General features: G+C 43.1%; 1 protein-coding gene across 1 annotated transcript in view; it reads right to left on the bottom strand.

The window, feature by feature from the left end:
- The window catches only part of plg (plasminogen), a 144,929-nt gene that overhangs the window by 86,697 nt on the left and 37,017 nt on the right, over window positions 1-21,215 (bottom strand). The window contains exons 6-7 of the mRNA XM_041206806.1: window positions 19,521-19,635; window positions 13,937-14,076 (exon numbers count right to left, since the gene is read on the bottom strand). Coding sequence (XP_041062740.1) covers window positions 13,937-14,076; window positions 19,521-19,635 — 255 coding nt within the window. The remainder of the gene's footprint in view (window positions 1-13,936; window positions 14,077-19,520; window positions 19,636-21,215) is intronic.

Raw genomic sequence — 21,215 nt, 5'->3', positions numbered from 1 at the left:
AAATGCAAAAATAACACATGGCTTTACTGTTATGCGACAACAAAAGAACAGAGCTGTGCAATCGTGCAGCAGAATAGGGAGAAGTAATTGTTTGTTCAATCTGGAGGTTATAATTAAACCAATGCCATTGTCAGAAGAACAAAATTTCCAAACTTTGCCTTGAGAAAGGTTTGTCTAAAGTTCTTGGTGACCTTTCAACCTGATATTGCAGTGTCTGTCCAACTGTATCACGAGGTTGACTGATTCTCACTGCAATAAAGGGATGAAACCATAGGCAGTGTATAAAGGGGTTTGCCCTTGTAGAAACCTAGGGCAGAATTTTCCGCTCATCGAGTGGGTGGGCGCCCGACCTGAACGAGCGTAAAATCTCCTCAATGACGTCAGGCGAGCATTCCGATGGCACTGCTCACTTGTGCTTTATTTCGGTCGGCGAGCAGGAGTCAGTAGCGCCCACCGACAATTAAGAGGCCTATTAAGGCCATTAAAGATTTAATTAAATGAAATTTTTCACAGATGAAAAGGCCAAGCGGCCTTTGGAGTTTTTTGCAAAACCTCATCCATGGGTGGGGTGAGGTTTCAATCAGTCATAAGTAAAAATCTAAAAAATTTTCAAAGCAATTTCTAACCTGTCCCTGCTCATGAGGGTACATGTTAGTAATATTTTTAAAATCTTTATTTTTTATTTTCAAAAATCTTCATCTCCCTGAGACAGCTTTGTGCCTCAGGGAGCTTTTCCTGTGTGCACTCGTGCGCATGCACGAATTTCTGTGTTCACCCTCCCCTCCACCCCCCGGACAGGCAGCGTTGAGCACTGCAGTGTGTATTTCACACTGGGCAGGTCTTAATTGGCCCACCAGTGAGAAATTGCAATTGCAGCCCGATCGCGGGTGAGGGTCAGCTTCCTGAGCACTCCTGCTCGCCCCCGCTGAGCCCTCCGATGAGGGAAAAATTCTGTCCATTGGAAAAAGTGGGTCATTCAGCTCTGTGAATCTATTCCGCCATTCAAATAGATCATGGCAGATCTGTATCTCGACTCGATTTACCTGCCTGGGATCCACATCCTGTGACATGGCCTGTTAAACTCAGATTTGAATATTTCAATTAACCCAGTGTCCACAGCTTTTTTTGCAAAGGAAAGTTCCAGATTTCCACTACCCTGAAACCTGGAATCACCCAGGAATGACTTGGCTCAAATTTTAAGGTCATACCGCCTTGTTCTGTTTAACTAACTCTAACCTTAACTGCAATCCTAACCAAGAGTCACAAGTTTATACTGACATCAAGAACAAGTGCTGAAACTTTACATGTCAATATTATAAAGTTGCTGATCATAAATGAAGAGGAAAAATAAGTTTCGCAATTGCTTTTCCATGAAGACGATGTTCAATTAAAAATTTCAGTTTTGACTTGATAGTTTGAAGGTCTGTCGAGCCTCAGCCATGGGAAAGGGCGATTTGTTATTCTGGTTTAAAATCTAATCTACATTGCTGCAAGTTACTTATTAGAATATAAGCACAGTTGTGTTTGTTTTAAGAGGGAGGGCTGCAATCTATCTCACTCATCTTGATCATAGATACCTTCCCAATATTGACAGTCCTGGTGAAGAGTGTAGTTGGTCAATTCCCTGCTCCCACCTGTCAGAGGAGGTTGTACAGTATTGAAGGCTGACCTCTGATTTGCAATCCCTACCAACACCACTCCTATGTAGGAGCATGGGATCAATACAGTTACATAGGGCAAAATTTTTAGCTCGGCGGGTGGGTGCGTGGGTGTGCGACCGACCTGCTCAAGCGTGAAATGACACTTGTTAACGTTGGCCGAGCATGCCCAAGTCAATGCGCAGTCGCATGATAGTTCGGTCGATGGGCATGCACCAGAGTCGGCAGCATACCAGCCGACAATTAAAAGGCCTGTTAAGGCTATTAAAGATTCAATTAACTTAAATTTTTCGCTGCCCATCCAACCTATGGGATGGGCGGGATGAGGTTTCCAAAAGCAAACAAAAATACAAAAAAGTTTTAAAATCTAATTAATAACATGTCCCTGTTCATGTGACAGTCACATGAGAGGACATTTTTTTTATTACATTTTTCAAATCTTTATTTTTTTTTTAAATTGCTTCATCTCCCTGAGGCAGCTCTGTGTCTCAGGGAGATTATGAAGTGGGCACTTGTGTGCATGTGCAATGTTAGCGCTCGCCCTCCTCCTCCCCCACCCCGACATAGGCAGTACTGAGCACTGCCGCTTGCGTTTCAATCTGAGTGGACCTTAATTGACCCTGACCAGCGTGAAATCGCAGTCCAACCCCGGTTGCGGGCGGCGTCGGTTTCTCAACCGCCCCCGCCGAGCCCGCCCGACATGGGCTAAATTCTGCCCATAGAGTCATAGGCCCAGATTTTCATGCCTCCTTACATGTCAGAATGCAGGTGGGTGAGATTAAAAATAGTAGATGGGGCTATTCCACCCGATTCTAGGATTCCCACCCCATTCCTGTTATGTGGGTTTTTTTATAGACCTGGGATAAAGATGCAGGTAGCGACCTGGGAAGCAGCAATCTCGCCCTTGCCTATTCATTGGGGGAATGAACATTTTAGACTCCCTGCTATTTCCACTGAGGTGGTCCCATTTCAGTATGAGACGTTCACTGCACCTCCAGGGAATCACAAACCATGGGGAAAGCTAGTCTGGAGTCAGGAACCTTTCGACAGGTAAAATCAATTAATTTAATATTCACCTAAATCCACCTATTTAATGAAGCTGGATCTCAAGCTTGTTCAAAAAATAAACTAGAGATAACTAACAAATAAATTAATTAATAAAGCCATAGCTGTGGCGGCAGTGTGAAGGAATTGTTGTATCTTAGAGTTTATTTGCATTAGATTTAATCAATTAAACTTTATTCACATATCAGTAAGTTTTATATTAACTATCACTCCAAGTAAATTTCCCTCAAAGGGCTCTAAAAAGGGACTCTGCAGAGAGAGTGGATGCTCTGGTTATGAACTTCCAAAATTCCTTAGATTCTGGAAAGGTCCCAGTAGATTGGGAGGTCACAAATGTAATACCACTACTCAAGAAAGGATGGAAAGAGAAAATAGGGAACTACCAGGCCAGCTAGTCTGTCATCAGTCATCACAAAATTCTCAAATCCATTATTAAGGAATTAGCAACAGAGATCCTGAACTTTGTTTTATGAAAGGGAAATTCTGTTTGACAAATTTCTTATATGGAGCTTTTGAGGGTAACAAGCATGGTAGATAAAGGGGAACCAGTGGATATAGTATATTTGGATTTTCAAAGATATTAGATAAGGTGCCACATGAAAGTTTGTTGGATAAGACGAGGGCTCACAGGGCTGGGGGTAACGTATTAGCCTGGACAAAGGATTGACTGAAGGATGGCAAACAGAGTAGGAACAAAGGGGTCATTTTCAGGCTGGCAGGCTGTAACAGATAGGGTGGCTGAAGGATCAGTGCAGGGGCTCCGCTATTTATAATCGCTCAGACGCTCAGACTAAGAATAATGTATCTAAATTTGTTAATGATACAAGCTAGGTGGGAAAGTGAGGAGGGCAAAGGGGCAGAATTTTCCCAGCCCCAAGGAGGCTGGATTAGTTGGAGGGAGGTGGGAAAATTGCACAAAACATCATTAGACCAATTTTCCGATATATCCCAGCCCCACTCGGTTTTCCCAGATAATGAGCATGCAGCAGTGACAACAACCCACCTAACAGCGGCGGGAATGGATTCTAGCTCATTAAGGAGCCACTTAACAGCAATTATTGCAGAAGCACAACAATTTTGCCAGCGTCGCATGGGCCCCTTGTTGTGTCCATGCTTCAACAAGTGAGAGGAGGAAGCTGTACAACAGAGGTTGAGGATGCGATTCAACTGAAGGAGATCTAAATGTTTCTGGCAGAAAATGGCAAGGCTTCTGCTTTCCCATGCCACAGCCTTGCCGCTGAGCATGGAATTCCTGTAGAGAGCTGTCCCCGATTGTCATGGGCCTAATCAGCTGCTCCCCTGTCATTGATGGCAGCTCCAGTGAAGGATACAAGGTTCTGATAAAGCAAATGCCGAGAGGTTCATTCCCCTGGCTTGAGAAATTAGAATTAGAGGCGTCATATCAGAATAAGGGGTCAGCCATTTTGGACTGAAATGAGAAATTTCTTCACTCCAGAGGGTTGTGAATCTTTAGAATTCTCTACCCCATAGGGCTGTGAATGTTCAGTTGTTGAGGATGTTCTAGGCTGAGATCGATAGAATTTTGGACTCTCAGGGGAGACTGGGTAGGAAAGTGGAGTTGAAGCTGAGGGTCAACATCGATCTTATTAAATGATGGACCAGGCTCGAAGGCCATATTGCCCATTTCTGTTCCTATTCTTTATGTTCTCAGAAGCATATGAGGGAGAAGGGAATAGCAAATTATACCAATAGAGTTAGTTGATAGGAGGATTTAGTGGATCATAAATGTGGACATGACTGGCTGGACCGAATGGCCTGTTTCTCTGCTGTATATTCTAATTTTCTGGATGTCATATGGATTTTCAAAAGGCCTTTGATAAAGTACTACACGATAGGCTCATGATAGAGATTGGGGAGAAATATGTGAATTTATAGCAAACTGGTGAAAAGATAGAAAACAGAAGTAGTTATTCAGATTGGAGGGAGGTAGAAAGAAATGTTCCACTGGGGACAGTTCTGGGACATCAGTTATTCATAATTTTCATTCATGATTTGGATTGGAGAACAGGTAACTCAATATCAGAATTTGTAGAAATCATCAAACTGGGGTATAGCTAAAACTGAGCCAGGATGCACTATAATACAATACCACATTAGGAAACTTACAGGATAGACAATTAAGTGGCAAATGAACCTTAACATAGATAAATGTGAGGTGACACACTTTGTTAGGTAAAATAGAAAAACCTTAGAAAATAAGGAACAGATTGGGGTAGAAGAGTAAATGAGTCCAGGAATACAGGTGAACAAATCATTAAAAACAGCATCACAGGCTAGCAAATCAATTAAAAAATGTTAACAAAGCACTGGCTTTATTTCTGAAGGTATAGAATTCAAAAGTAGTGAAATTATGTTAAACCTGAATAGGACCCTGGTTAGGGTGCACTTAGAGCACACTGCACAGTTCTGATCACTGTACTATAAAAAGGACAAAGAAGCACTGGAGTTAACTTGTGAAAAAGATGAAGTCCAGAAAGATTAAAAAGGTTTGGTCCTTTTCCTTTAGAAAAGAGAAGATTTAGAACTCTTTAACATTATGAGTGGATTGGTCAGGGGAGATATGGAGAGAATATTTACACTTGCGGGAGAATCCAATATCATCGAATGTAAATACAAGACAATTACTAAAAAACCCAAACGAAAATAAGAAGAAAGTCCTTTACTCAGAATGAGGAAATCACTACCACAAGAAGTGGTTGAGGCAAATAGTTTAGATGCTTTCAAAGATGAGTATTTGAGAGAAAAGATAATGGTCATGGTGATTAGCTGAGATAAGGTAGATAGAATGGGAAAAAACTTGTCTAGAGTACAAACACCAGAACAGTTGGGCTGAATGTTGTATATTCTAAATAATTCTGTTGCATAACATCATATAACATGCCCCTTTCTGGCCTCTCAGGAGGACATGAACAATCCAATAGTACTACTTTGAAGAAGAGCAAGGCAGTCCTCTCTGGTATACAGGATCAATAATCACACCTCGACTAAAACCAAGTGAAACAGAATTCTGCTCATGGGGCCCTGCTGTGCACAAATTGGTAGCCGTTTTCCTAACTTACAACAGTGACTACATTTCAGAAGTACTTCATTGGCTGTAGACCACTTTGCAATGTCCTTCATTATTGAAAGGTGTGATATAAAAACAAGTCTTTTTTTTCATAGAGTTACATAGAGTCTACACAGGCACATGGAAACACCGCCTTCTCCGCATTTCCTCCAAGCCACACATTATCCTGAAATGGAAAAAATTGACATTCCTTCATTATCACTGGGTCAAAATCCTGGAACTCCATAAGTAGAGATACTATATGGGAGTACCTTCACCACACAAACTGCAGCGGTTCATGAAGGAAGTTTAGCAACATCTCAAAGGGCAATTAGGGATTAGGAATGGACAATGAATGCTGGCCTTGTCAGTGATAGTACATGCAAACATATGAATTAGAAGCAAGAGTAGGCCACTCGGCCCCTCAAGCCTGCTCCATCATTCAATAAAATTATGGCTGATCTGATTTTAACCTCATATTCTTGCGTATCCCTGATAACCTTTTACCCCCCTTGCTTATCAAGAATCTATCTACCCCTGCCTTAAAGATATTCAAGGACTCTGCCTCAATCACCTTTTGAGGGAGAGAATTCCAAAGTCTCACAACCCTCTGAGAGAAAATTTTTTTCCTCATCTCTGTCCTAAATGGGCGACACCTCATTTTAAAACAGTGACCCTGAGTTCTAGATTCTCCCACAAGAGGAAACATCCTTTCCACATGCACCCTGTTAAGTCCCCTCAAGATCTTATATGTTTCAATCAAGTTGCCTCTTACTCTTCTAAACAAGCCTGCCTGGTCCAGCCTTTCCTCTAAGACAACCTGCCCCTTCCAGGTATTAATCTAGTAAACCTTCTCTGAACTGCTTCTAATGCATTTATATCTTTCCCTAAATAAGGAGGCCAATGCTGTACACAGTACTCCAGACGTGAACTCACCAATGCCTGGATAACTGAAGCATAACCTCTGTACTTTTAAATTCAATTCCCCTTACAATAAATGATAACATTCTATTAACTTTGCTAATTACTTGCTGCACCTGCAAACTAACCTTTTGTGATTCATGCACTAGGACATCCAGATCCCTCTGCATCTCTGAGCTCTGCAATCTCACCTTTTAGATAATATGCCTCTTTTTTATTTGTCCTGCCAAAATGGACAACCTCACATTTTCCTACATTATACTCCATTTGCCAATTTTTGACCATTCACTTAACCTCTTGTGTCCTCTTCACAACTTTCCTACCTACCTTTGTGTCATCAGCAAAGTCAGCAACCATACCCGCAGTCCTTTCATCCAAGTCATTTATATACATTGTAAAGAGTGGAGGCCTCAGCAATGATCCCTGTGGCACACCACTTGTAACATCCTGCCAAACAGAAAATGAGCCATTTATGCCTAGTCTCTGTTTCTTGCTAGCTAGCCAATTTTCTAGCCATGCCAATATGTTACCCCCATGCACCATGAGTTTTTATTTTCCACAATAACCTTTGGTGAGGCACCTTATCAAATGCCTTCTGAAAATATAAGTACAGTACATCCACTGGTTCCTCTTTATCCACAGCACCTGTTACTTCTTCAAAGAACCCCAATAAATTGATTAAATATGATTTCCCTACAATAAAGCCATGTTGAATCTGTTATAATGTCTTTAATAATAGCTCCTAATGTCTTCCCTATTACAGGTGTTAAGCTAACTGGTCTATAGTTTCCTAAAAAATTAGTAAAATTCCATGAAGAGAAATAAGGCATTCAACCTAACTAGTCTATGCCAGTGTTTATTCTCCACATCCCATCCCCTTAATCTAATATTATCAGTGAATTCTTCAATTCCTTTCTTCCCCTGTACTTTTTAAAAACCTGTGACATCTACAACGTTTTTCAATTTTGATGAATAGCTACACAGCTGAAATCTTAATAGCTTTGTTTCTCTTTCCACAGATACTGCCTGACCTGCTGAGAATGTACAGCATTTTCTGTTTATATTTCAGATTTCCAGTAACCACAGTATATTGCCTCTTGCCTTTATGACCTCTAGTTTTGGTCTCCCTCAGAAGTGGAAACATTTTCTCAATGTTCACCCTATCAAACTTCATCTTTTTTTTAATTCGTTCATGGGATGTGGGTGTCTCTGGCTAGGCCAGCATTCACTGCCATCCCTAATTGCCCTTGAGGAGGTGGTGATGAGCTGCCTTCTTGAACTGCTACAGTAGATACACCCACAGTGCTGTTAGGGAGGGAGTTGCAGGATTTTGACCCAGCAATAGTGAAAGGCGGCGATATATTTCCAAGTCAGGATGGTGAGTGGCTTGCAGGAACTTACAGGTGGCGGTGTTCCCATGTGTCTGCTGTCCTTGTCCTTCTAGATGGTAGTGGTCGTGAGTTTGGAAGATGTTGTCAAAAGAGGCCTGGTGAGTTCCTGTAGTGCATCTTGTAGATGGTACACTTTGCTGCCACTATGCGTCAATGGTGGGGAGAGTTTGTGGATGGGGTGCCAATCAAGTGGGCTGCTTTTTCCTGGATGGTGTCAAACTTCTTGAGTGTTGTTGGATATGCACTCATCCAGAAAGAGTATTGCATCACACTTCTGACTTGTGCCTTGTAGATGTTGGATAGGCTTTGGGGAGTCAGGAAGTGAGTTACTCGCCACAGGATTCCTAGTCCCTGACCTGCTCTTGTAGCCACAATATATATATGGCTAGTCCAGTTCTGTTTCTGGTCAATGGTAACCCCCCAGGATGTTGATATGGGGGATTCAGCGATGGTAATGCCATTGAATGTCAGGGGGCAATGTTTAGATCCTCTCTTGTTGGAGATGGTCATTGCCTAGCACTAGTGTGGCACGAATGTTACTTGCCACTTGTCAGTCCAGGTTTTGCTGCATTTGGACATGGACTGCTTCAGTATCTATGAGTAGTGCTGAACATTGTTCAATCATCAGCAAACATCAGCTTCTAAACTTATAATGGCAGGAAGGTTATTGATGAAGCAGCTGAAGATGGTTGGGCCTAGGACACTATCCTGAGGAACTTCTGCAGTGAAGTCTTTGAACTGAGATGATTGACCTCCAACAACCACAACCATCTTCTTTTGTGCTGGGTATGACTCCAACAAGCAGAGAGTTTTCCGCCAGATTCTCATTGGCCCCTATTTTGCTAGGGTTCCTGGACGCCACACTCAGTTAAATGCTGCCTTGATGTCAAGGGCAGTCACTCTCATGTCACCTCTGGAGCTCAGCTCTTTTGTTCATGTTTGAACCAAGTCTGTAATGAGGTCCAGGAGTTGAGTGGCCCGAACGGAACCCAAACTAAGCATGAGTGAGAAGGTTATTGCTGAGTAAGTGCCATTTGATAGTACTGTTGGTGACCCCTTCCATCACTTTACTGATGATCAAAAGTAGATTGATCGGGCAGTAATTGACTGGGTTGGACTTGTCTTGCGTTTTGTGGACAGGACATACCTAGGCACTTTTCCAAAAGCTAAGTAGATGCCAGTGTTGTAGCTGTACTGGAACAGCTTGGCGAGGGACACAGCAAGGTCTGGAGCGCAAGTCTTCAGTACTATTGCTGGAATATTGTCAGGGCCTACAGCCTTTGTAATATCCAGTGCCTTCAGCCGTTTCTAAATATCATGTGGAGTGAATCGAATTGGCTGAAGACTGGCATCTATGGTGTTGGGGGCCTCCAGAGGAGACCGAGATGGATCTTCCACTTGGCACTTCTGGCTGAAGATGGGACGGGTGGTTAACAGTGAGGTTGAGTGTCTTGGGCTACAGAAAGATATAGATGGGATGGTCAAATGGACAGATAAATGGCAGGTGGAATTTAACCCTGAACAGTGTGAGGTGATACACTTTGGAAGGGAAGTATTCAATGAACGACATGACACTAGGAAGTTCTGAGGAACAAAGGGACCTTGGCGTATGTGTCCATAGATCTCTGAAGGTGGAAGGGCATGTTAGTGGGGTGGTGAAATGGACATATGGGACACTTGCCTTTATAGCTCGAGGCATAGATTACAGAAGTAGGGAGGTCATGTTGGAGTTGTACAGAACCTTGGTGAGGCCACAGCTGGAGTACTGTGAGCAGCTCTGGTTGCCACATTATAGGAAGGATGTGATTGCACTGGAGAAGGCACAGAGGAAATCACCAAAATGTTGCCTGGGATGAAACATTTAAGTTATGAAGAGAGGTTGGATAGACTTGGGTCGTTTTCGTTGGAGCAGAGAAGACTGAGGGGCGATCTGATCGAGGTGTATAAGATTATGAGGGGCATGGACAGGGTGGATAGGGAGCAGCTGTTCCCCTTAGTTGAGCACATAAGTTCAAGGTGAGGGGCAGGAGGTTTAGGGGGGATGTGAGGAAAAACCTTTTTACCCAGAGGGTGGTGATGGTCTGGAATGCGCTGCCTGGGAGGGTGGTGGAGGTGGGTTGCCTCACATCCTTTAAAAAGTACCTGGATGAGCACTTGGCACATCATAATATTCAAGGCTATGGACCAAGTGCTGGTAAATGGGATTAGGTAGGTAGGTCAGGCGTTTCTCATGTGTTGGTGCAGACTCAGTAGGCCGAAGGGCCTCTTCTGCACTGTGTGATTCTGTGATTGTTACAAAAGCTTCAGTCTTATCTTTTGCACAGATGTGCTGTGCATCCCCATCTTTGAGGATGGGAATATTTGTGGAGCTTCCTTTTCCAGTAAGTTGTTTAATCGTCCACCACCATTTATGACTGGATGTGGCAAGATTGCAGAGCTTAAACCTGATCCATTAGATGTGGAATCACTTAGCTCTGTCTACCACTTGTTGCTTATGCTTTTGGCATGCAAGCAGTTCGGTATTGTAGCTTCACTAGGTTGCCACCTCATTTTTAGGTATGCCTGGTGCTCCTCATGGCATGCCCTCCTGCACTCTTCATAAAACCAGGGTTGATCCCTGGCTTGATGGTAATGGTAGAGTGGGGGATATGCCGGGCCATGAGGTTACAGATTGTGTTCGAGTACAATTCTGCTGCTGCTGATGGCCCACAGCGCCTCATGGTTGCTCATTGATCCTGAGTTGGTAGATCTGTTCATAATCTATCCCATTTAGCATGGTGGTAGTGCCACCCAACGTGGTGGAGGGTAGCAAAGCACAAAGAAAAGTACAGCACAGGAACGTGCCCTACAGCCCTCCAAGCCTGCGCCAATCATATTGCCCATCAACTAAAACATTTTGCACTTCTGGGATCCATATCCCTCTATTCCCATCCTATTCATGTATTTGTCAAGCTGCCTCTAAAACACCACTATCGTAACTGCTTCCATCACCTCCTCTGGCAGCGAATTCCAGACACTCACTACCCTCTGTGTAAAAAACTTGCCCCGCACATCTCCTCTATAGTTTTCTCCTCTCACCTTAAATCTACGTCCCCTAGTAATTGCTTCTTCCACCCTGGGAAAAAAGCTTCTGACTAACTACTCTGTCCATGTCACTCATAATTTTGTAAACTTCTATCAAGTCGCCCCTCAATCTCTGTCGCTCTAGTGAGAACAATCTGAGTTTCTCCAACCTCTCCTCATAGCTAATAACCTCCAGACCAGGCAACATCCTGGTAAACCTCCTCTGCACCCTCTCCAATGCCTCCATATCCTTCTGGTAAGGTGGCGACCAGAATTGCACGCAATATTCCAAGTGTGGCCAAACCAAGGTTCTATACAGCTGCAGCATGAGCTTTTATACTCAATACCCCTGCCAATAAAGGCAAGCATGCCATATGCCTTCCTGACTACCTTATCCACCTGTGTTGCCACTTTCAGTGACCTGTACACCCAGATCCCTCTGCCCGTCAATGCACTTAAGGGTTCTGCCATTTACTGTATAATTCCTGCCTGTATTAGACCTTCCAAAATGCATTACCTCGCATTTGTCTGGATTAAACTCCATCTGCCATTTCTCTGCCCAAGTCTCCAACCGATCTATATCCCGTTGTATCCTTTGACAATCCTCTTCACTATCTGCAACTCCTCCAACCTTAGTGTCGTCTGCAAACTTACTAATTAGCCCAGTTACATTTTCCTCCAAATCATTTATGTATACTACAAACAGCAAAGGTCCCAGCACTGATGCCTGCGGAACTCCGCTAGTCACAGCTTTCCATTCAGAAAAGCACCCTTCCACTGCTACCCTCTGTCTTCTATGACCAAGCCAATTCTGTATCCATCCTGCCAGCTCACTTCTGATCCTGTATCCTCAATGTGAAGACAGGATTTCATCTCCACAAGGACTGTGCGGTGGTCACTCCTACCAATACTGTCATGGACAGATGCATCTGTGGCAGGCAGGTTGGTGAGGATGAGGTCAAGTATGATTTTCCCTCTTGTTGGTTCCCTCACCACCTGCTGCAGATCCAGTCTAGCAGCTATGTCTTTAGGACTTCCCCAGCTCAGTAGTGGTGCTACTGAGCCACTCTAAGTGACCCAGAGTACATTCTGCGCCCTTGCCACCCTCAGTGCTTCCTCCAAGTGGTGTTCAACATGGAAAAGCACTGATTCATTGGCTGAGGGGAGATGGGACATGGTAATTAGCAGGAGGTTTCCTTGCCTGTTTGACCTGAAGCCATGAGACTTCATGGGGTCCAGAGTCATGTTGAGGACATCCAGAGCAACTCCCTCCCAACTGTATACCACTGTGCTGCCACCTCTGCTGGATCTGTTCTGCCAGTGGGACATGACATACCTAGGAATGATGATAGTGGTGTCTGGGACATTATGTGTAAAGAATGATTCCATGAGTATGACTATGTCAGGCTGTTGCTTGACTAGTCTGTGAGACAGCTCTCCCAATTTTGCACAAGCCCCCCCATGTTAGTAAGGAGGACTTTGCAGGGTCGACAAGGCTGAGTTTGCTGTTGTTGTTTCCAGTGCCTAGGTTGATGCCAGGTGGTCTGTCTGGTTTCATTCCTTTTAGACTTTGCAGCAATTTGTTACAACTGAGTGGCTTGCTAGGCCATTTCAGAGAGCATTAAACAGTCAATCACATTGTTGAAGGGTTTGGATTCACATGTAGGCCAGACTACTGTAAGCAGATTTCCTTCCCTAAAGGATATTAGGGAACCAGATGTTTACTTTTTTAACAACAATCGACAATGGTTTCTTGGCCAACAGACTTTTAATTCGGATTTTTTTTTAAATTCAAATTTGAATCAAATTTCACCACCTGCTGCAGTGGGATTCAAATCCGGGTCCACAGAGCATTTTCTTGTGTGTCTGGAATACTAGTGTAGTGACTGCCCCCCCCAACCCCCACCAAATTAAATCTCACAGACTTCTATCAGTATAATCCCTCTGTTTTGGTGTCATCCTTCTGAATGTTTTATGCACCTTCTCCGTTTCCTTGTATACTTTTCAATAAGATGGAGAACAGCACTGTTCATAATACTCCAAGTTTAGTCTAACCAAGGTTCCATACAAGTGTAACATAGCCTCCCTGCTTTTCAATACTATCCCTCTGGAAATAAACTCCAGCATTCAGTTTAATAGAGTTCTGAAAAAGAGTCATATTGGACTCAAAACACGTTAACTGTTTCTCTGTCCACAGATGCTGCCAGACCTCGGAGTTCTTCCAGCACTTTCTATTTTTATTTCAGATCTCCAGCATCCACAGTATTTTGTTTTTATTCCAGTATTCAGTTTTTCTGTTTATAGCTTTATTAAACTGTGTCACTACTTTTAGTGATTTGTGCATCTATCCTCTATCTTGGTCCTCTATCCCATTTGGACTTTAAATACCCAAACAGTGTGTGGCCTCTTGATTCTTCTCACCAAAATGCATTACCTCACACGGATCTATATTGAAATTAATTTGCCAAATACATGTCCATTCTTCAAGTTTATTAGTCTTTTCCTGTAATTTGTCATATTCTTCCTCAATATTTACCACTCTCAATTTGGTGCCATCTGCAAAGTTAGAAATTGTACTTTGATTCCCAAGTCCATATTGTTAATGGAAATGGTGAACAACTGTAACATCACTTCTCAACTTCTGCCAGTCTGTGTATCCTTAACCCTATTCTCTGTTTTCTTTTGTGTAGCTAGCTTGTATTCTATTCTTTCTTCAGTCATAGCTGAGCCTTTAGACATTCATTCAACTGTTGTGTTCCACAAGACAATACCTTCACAATCTTGTATCTGACAGTATTCCCATCGTTTGTTTGCATCTTGAGTGTAGCACCAGGGCCCTGTGGTATCATTGTCAGGATTTCTGCAATAGTTTTCTTCCAGGTCTGCATGTGGGCTATTTTCCGGTTTGTAACTGTTCAAAAAGTAAAATATTAATTCATTATCAACGTAGTCACTTTAAAAAGACGTGCTCATTAGAAGACAATATATTTGGCAATAGGCATTTGGAATATTGAAACTTTCAACAGAAAGCAAGAAAAAACTAGTGCATTTATATAGCACCTTTTGCAACTCAGGATGGACCGAAGTGCTTGACATTCAATGGAGCACTTTTGAAATGTAGTCACAGCTGTGATGCAGGAAACACAGAGGCCAAATTGCACACAGTAAGCTCCCACAAACAGCAATGAAGTAAATGGCCAGATAATCTGTTTTAAGTCCCCCTGCCTTCACTTTTCACCCCACCAGCCTCCGCATTCATCCTCTGCCATTTCTGCCAACTCCAGCATGATGCCTCCACCAAACACATCTTCCTTTCACACCCGATGTTGGTAGGCCATAGGGACCGTTCCCTCCGGGACACCCTGGTCCACTCCTCCATCACCCCCAACACGTCATCCACCTCCCACGGCACCTTCCCATGTAATCGCAGAACGTGCAACACTGCCCCTTTACCTCCTCCCTCCTCACCGTCCAAGGGCCCAAACACTCCTTTCAGGTGAAGCAGCGCTTCACTTGGACTTCCTACAATTTAGTCTACTGCATTTGCGGCTCCCAATGCAGTCTCCTCTACGTTGGAGAGACCAAATGCGAACTGGGTGACTGCTTTGCGGAACACCTTCAGTCTGTCCGCAAGCATGACCCAGATCTTCCTGTCGCTAGCCATTTCACCACTCCATCCTGCTCTCATGCTCACATGTACTTCCTTGGCCTGCTGCAATGTTCCAGTGAAGCACAACACAAACTGGAGGAACAGCACCTCATCTTCCGGACTTAACATGGTGTTCAACAACTTCAGATCATGAACTCTCTCTCCCATCCTCACCCCTTTTTATCTGTTTCTTTCAATATTCATTTTCTTTTTAAATTTTTATCCACTTATTTTTATTTTTATTTATTTTCATTTTTATTCATTGTTTTATCCCCACCTTTTATCCTATTTTTGATCTTCTCTCCCCGCCACCGGCCACTCCCCTCACCCCACCCCTATTGCTGCCATTTGTCACTTGTTCATGTTGTCACTTTCCAGAGTGTTTACCCTTGTCCCGCTGTTACCACATTCTGCTTTCTGACCTTAATGCCACCATCAGTACCTCCTTTAGCCAGTAGCACCACCATTAACACTCCTTTGTCCTTTTCTTCACAACCTCTTTGCCAACCTCTCCTTTGCCTCCACCTATTGCTGGCCTTCTATCCAGCTTCACCTGCTCCACTGCCCCCCCCCCCCACCCCCCCGCCCCGCCCCCCCCCCCCCCCCCCCCACCCTTAAACGGCATAAATTTCATCACATTTTTACTTCTCTTTAACTCTGAAGAAGAGCCATACAGACTCGAAATGTTAACTCTGTCTTTCTCTCCACAAATGCTGTTAACTTTGTCTATCTCTCCATAGATGCTGTTAGACCTGCTGAGTTTTTCTAGCATTTTCTGTTTTTGTTTCAGATTTCCAGCATCTGTAGTATTTTGCTTTTATTATTATTTGTTTTAAGTGTTGCTTGAGGGATAAATATTGGGCAGGACAATGGAAGAACTTCCATCCTCTTTTTTGAAAAGTGCCATTTTATCTTTTACATCTACCTGTGAGGGGAAATAGGGCCTTGAATTAGAGGTTTTCCTGAAAGTCAGTACCTCTTGACAGTGCAGCATTCCTTCAGTACTGAAAGGGAGTGTCAACCTGGATTATGTCTTAAATTGCTGGAGTGCTTCAACCTACCACTGATCTGAGGCTGATATTTTGCTGTGCAATATTAAGGTATTAATGTTCCTATGAAGTTAATTCATCCCTCTACATGAATGGGGTTGTTAACCTGTTGACTTTGATAGCACCAAGTACCCTTACCTTGACAGTAAATAGCATAATTTCACCCCATTGGTTTGAATTTTTTCTCGTAAGTATGACAGCATGGAACATTTGGATTTATCGGCATTTCTAGTTAGGAGTCAGCTTTTGAGAATCTGAAATTAAAAATCCCTTGGGCTGAACTACAAATTGAAGTACATTGAGCTAGGATGACTTGTTATCCTACCCCTTAACCTGGATTGTAACTGGAGGTGGAACTCTGCCAGGGAAATGAGGGCTGCTCTGAGTTCAGAAAATCCTGAAAAACAGTTTTCCTGGATATCCTACAGAATTTAACTGTAGGGTTTCTTTAATTTTTTCCCCCACTTTGGGTACCCACACACAAGCAGCCTGATTGATAGTCTACAAGAACAACTAGATGTAGTAGGTGAGTGAAGGAATACTTGGAGAGGGTACTGTTCGCAGGTTGGAGTGGCAGATAATGGTTGGGGAAGTAGATGGGGGCAGGGCATATCCGGTGTTGGAAGGAAGGAGGGAGCAGATAGTGGTCTGGGAGAGTAGATGGTGGTCGGTGTGGGGTAGCCCCTGATGAACCTTAGGAATACTGCATATCCCAGCTAATCTGTATGCACACACACAACGTACACAAAACTGCACAATAACAAACCCAGTGTCTTAGAATGAGTTAAATTTGAGGGGCTTGTACATTTCCAGCTTATAATGATCCTTGGAAAAACTAAAGCAGGTTAAAAAAATTCTAGTGTTGCCTTTACTCAGTTTTAACCAGGCTGCTGTCCTATCACTCACACTCTCTCCTCAGACCTCATGACAGCTACTTGTTCGAAAGCAGTGTGCTGCATACATCAGAATGCTCAAACAATGTAGCAACATAGTGTGAGGAAATCATAAAGGAGGCACACACAGACAGCCAGTTTCCACCTGCCCCCCACGAACAGAGCCAGTTCCAGCTTTCCTACCAGACTCCACACTGCCTGCCTGGATTGGAACATTGTGTGGCTGATACATTGGCCCACTGGCAAAAAGTTCAACCTTAAATGCTTCCTTACAGGCTGGGGCAATAGGTACTTAAAAATTGTCCGACAATAAGCCTTCCACTGCAAATGGTACTTCGGCAGGGAACCCGAAAGCTGTATTGACTAATATGAAACTGAATGGATGGTCATCCTAAATCAGGGAGATCTGGTGGTGGACAGTAGGAGGGAGCATATTATTCTCTTGCAAATGGTGATTGGGTGGGTGAGTAGCGGGGAAGCAGAGAGATCCCTGGGAGGGGATGTTTATTGGCGGGGGTAGCTTGTTGAGTCTTGGGGATATGCTCTGGCTCCTCCTGCTTTGAAAGAAGCTGAGGTCATGAAAGGTGATGTATAAATGCAAGTTTGTTTTCTCTTTAATTAGTTCTGACTATTCCCAGTTATGACAGCAGTGCCCTATTGAGGGCATTATGATGCCTTTAAAGTCACAACTATGACATTTCTATCTACAATGACTGGCAGGAACCAAACACCCTGTTTTTGCCATCCTTGTATACATGCACTTTAGTTTCAGCATTCCCTCAGTGCAGAAAGTATTTGGGGTCATAACTGGTTTATGAATTCAGTATTTCTTGCTGCTCTGTCATCCCGGGGGGCTCTCTGTGTTCATGGGAAGTCATACAATTATATAACACAGAAGGAAGCCATTTGGTCCATCGTATCAGTGCTGGTCCTTTGAAAGGGTTATCCAATGAGTGACACACCCCTGCTCCTTTTCCCATGGTCCTGCAAACATTTCCTTTTCAAATATTTATCCAATTCTTATTTGAAAGCAATTATTGAGTACTTCCACCACTCTATTGCATGGTGCATACAGATTATAGCAATTCACTGCATAAAAACATTTCTTCCTATCTCCCCTCTGGGTTTTTTTGCCAATTATCTTAAATCTTTGTCTTCTGGTTACTGACCATCTCACCAATGAAATCATTTTCTCTCTATACATTCTATCAAAACCCTTAATACTTTGAACACCTCTATTAATTTTCCCCTTAATCTTCTCTGCCTCTAAGAGGAACAATCCTAGCTTCTCCAGTCTCTCCACATAATTGAATGTCCTCACTCAGGTACCATTCTAGCGAATCCTTGCTTCACCTGCTCCAAGACATTGGTATCCTTTCTAAAGTGTGATGCCAAGAATTCGAAATGAGAGGCAGTTTACCTTAAATTCATGAAAGCTAGCAATGTACCTTCAACTGACATTTTTATTTAGTTTATTATTAATAAGTAATATTTTCCAATTTCTATGTAGGAGAAAAGAAAAATGCTATTTCCAATCATTGTTTTAAAACATATAGTCAATGACAGGAAATGACTAAAAATATATCTGTTCCTAATGCTGATTTTAGAATTATATAAGACTGAGGTGGTTGTAATGGCATTATTTTGTCACTAAGGTGTGCCATTTCACTGCAAACAGTAGTTGCCTTGCGAAAGGAACTAGGAGGAGCTTAACTGACCCTCTTCGTTCTGTCAATATGTTAATATGTGTTAATATAAATGCTCTTTAAAATAGATTTCAATTAGTTTTAATTTAGTTAAATATATGCAAGTGAATTGAAATACTTTTATTTTAAACAACACAATCCTCTTCAAGGTCTTCAAGTGGTTTATCTATATCAGTGACCCAGAGGTGCTCATAAGCAGTAATCAACTCCAAGGGAGTTCTGATAAAATATCAAATTTAAGACTTTCAGCACAATGCCATTCAAGAGCATCAGCTATTCTAAGAATAGTTCCTATAAAATTCAAGCTTTATTCCTGTTTTGGTCCATTTCTGTGTTTGTATTGCAAGAATTCTGCCTGGAAATTTGTAAAAAATTTCCAAAGTCTATGCTGAGAATTTTGTGAAGTCTGCATAAATCTGTCAGTTCTTTAAAATTCCCTCTACACTGTAAATTTTTCACTGTAAAATTTTGGAGAAATACAACACCTTTCATTGCTCGTGAAGCTATCTAGGCCAGGTTGTTTTCTACAGTAAGGATCTGTAGTTAAAAACACTCACCGCAAAGTCTCACGTTAAAATAAAAGTGAAACCATTCATGTTTTAGTAACCAAAACTGATCACCTCAGCTATCTTCAGTCATTGAAAATAACTGTACAATAATGGGTTAGATTATGGTGTGATTTGATGTATCATCATTAATGCAATAATAATTAATATTTGGGATTTCATTGTACCTGTTTATCAGGAAAGGAGCCGCAGCTGATCTGAGCAAGCTCTGAGTTCGACAAAGTGTTTTAATTTGATCATTTTAAACTTTTTTTTAAACATAATCTATCGGCTGTGCCTGTTGGTACATTGACATGATTGAAGTGCTTCTGTAGCAGTTGACACATTATGAGAAATAGGTTAATTATAACAAGAAGCCATGATAACCAACAAATCCCTAATACACACAGCTGAAAAATCTGACTCAAGCTATCTTTATCATTCAATTGTGTTGTTCTTACTCTTATCCAGCAAGAAGTTAAACATTTTTAACAAAGAATATTAAAGACTAACTTTGGTTTGTGTGGGGTGTTGCTGGCCCATCTTTGACAGGTTCTTCCAGAAGCTGTTTTTGTTGCTGTTCCTCTGTAGCTGACACCATTGCCTGATTTGCATTCAAGAAGGAAAGCTATGCAAGCAGAAAATAAAGGTATTGGTGAATTTTGTAGCTGTTAAATAATGTTAAACAAAGTAAATAAAACAATGACCTGGACCAATCGGGACCTTTTCTCCCACCATCCTTTCTTTCCTCTCCCTTCAAGTGTCACTGCCCCCAATTCATGGAACTGCGTTGCTCATACCCAATATCTGACTAAAGGAGCCATTGTCCAAGCATTAATCTGGGCAGTGAGGATGGGTAAGATATTTAACATTGGAAGCATCATAACTGACCCAAGTGAAGTCTCCTGGGGATTGGGAATCCTTGCTGGACCTTTCTTCTCCCTAATATGGGGTTAGTGAGAGTAATTTGAGCACTCCTGATGCCTCTTGGGCTGCCATTAATTAACTAATCTGATCCCCAGGGCAGAATTGTCCCAGATTTGCACTAAGTGCAGTAGCAGGCGGGAAAAAGGACGATTTACCTGCCAGCTGTAATGGCAGCTTGTCCCATTCCCGGTGTCTCCCACCTCATTAATAATGCATTCCCCAGAAACACATCGGGTCACTGGTGGAGTGGCCTCTGATTTGCCCACCCCACTGTCACCTTAGCCGTCAGTAACAGAGCTAACACTCTTCAGCGGATAGGAAGCTGCTGGGAACTGAAGGTTGTCAAAGGGAGGAAACATGCTGCCCCCAAATTTAGCGAAGACTCCATCGAGCACCTTTTGGATGTAGTGGAGGCCTGCCGCAAAGCCCTCTACCCCAGCTCTGGGCAAAGACCAACAAGCAAGATCACCAATCCAGCATGGGAGGTGGTGGCAATGGTGGTCAGCACAAAGCCCTGCAAAAGAGGACAGCCATCCAGCGCTGAACGAGGAGAAATGGTCTCATCTGTCCTGGCAGGGTAAGTCACTCTACTCAGCACTCTCAACTCACACACTCACAAACCCATCACACATCCACAGGGATCTCACACCTCAAGGGGCAACACCACTAACTCTCACACACACCCTCACATCTCCATCAGGCTCAAATCCTCTGGTGCTCACATCCTCATCCCGTCCATGGCTCCACTCACAAACATTCCATGCAGTGCCATGTGTCCTGCATCTGATTTCATGCAGGAGAAGCTGGCTCACAACAGCAAGGAGAGGTCCTTGACCAGGGGTGAAGTGACCCACATTAGAGCCCTCACTCACTTTGAGGAGTGTGCCATTACGCTGACTGGTAAGGATGGGGACTGTGCCTGCGGTGATGGTGAGGTTAGCAGCGCATACTCGAGTGAGGATCCTTCACCATATCAGCCCCCTCTCAATATAACTGTGAGTGCTCTCTTTCCTGCTTTTGACTCTGCTGCCAGAGCCTCTACTTTGGTTCACAAGTAGCTCTGCCAAGTGACCAACATCCTCAGCTAGTAAGTCCTTCAGCTCCATCCACGTCCTCACTCCAGCCAAATGGATACCTCCTCCATTGAAGAGCTGGAAATAAGCAGTCTGGAAGACCTGTCACAGCCACACCCTCCACCAGCACAAATACACACACCTGGGTAGGACCTAGATATAGAGCAGGCTCAGGTTCACAATATGGTGGTTACCACACGGACATGTG

The sequence above is a fragment of the Carcharodon carcharias genome, chromosome 2 (genome assembly GCF_017639515.1).
Source record: "Carcharodon carcharias isolate sCarCar2 chromosome 2, sCarCar2.pri, whole genome shotgun sequence".
Classification (NCBI taxonomy): domain Eukaryota; kingdom Metazoa; phylum Chordata; class Chondrichthyes; order Lamniformes; family Lamnidae; genus Carcharodon; species Carcharodon carcharias.
This window is presented reverse-complemented; position numbering and strand designations above follow the sequence as displayed.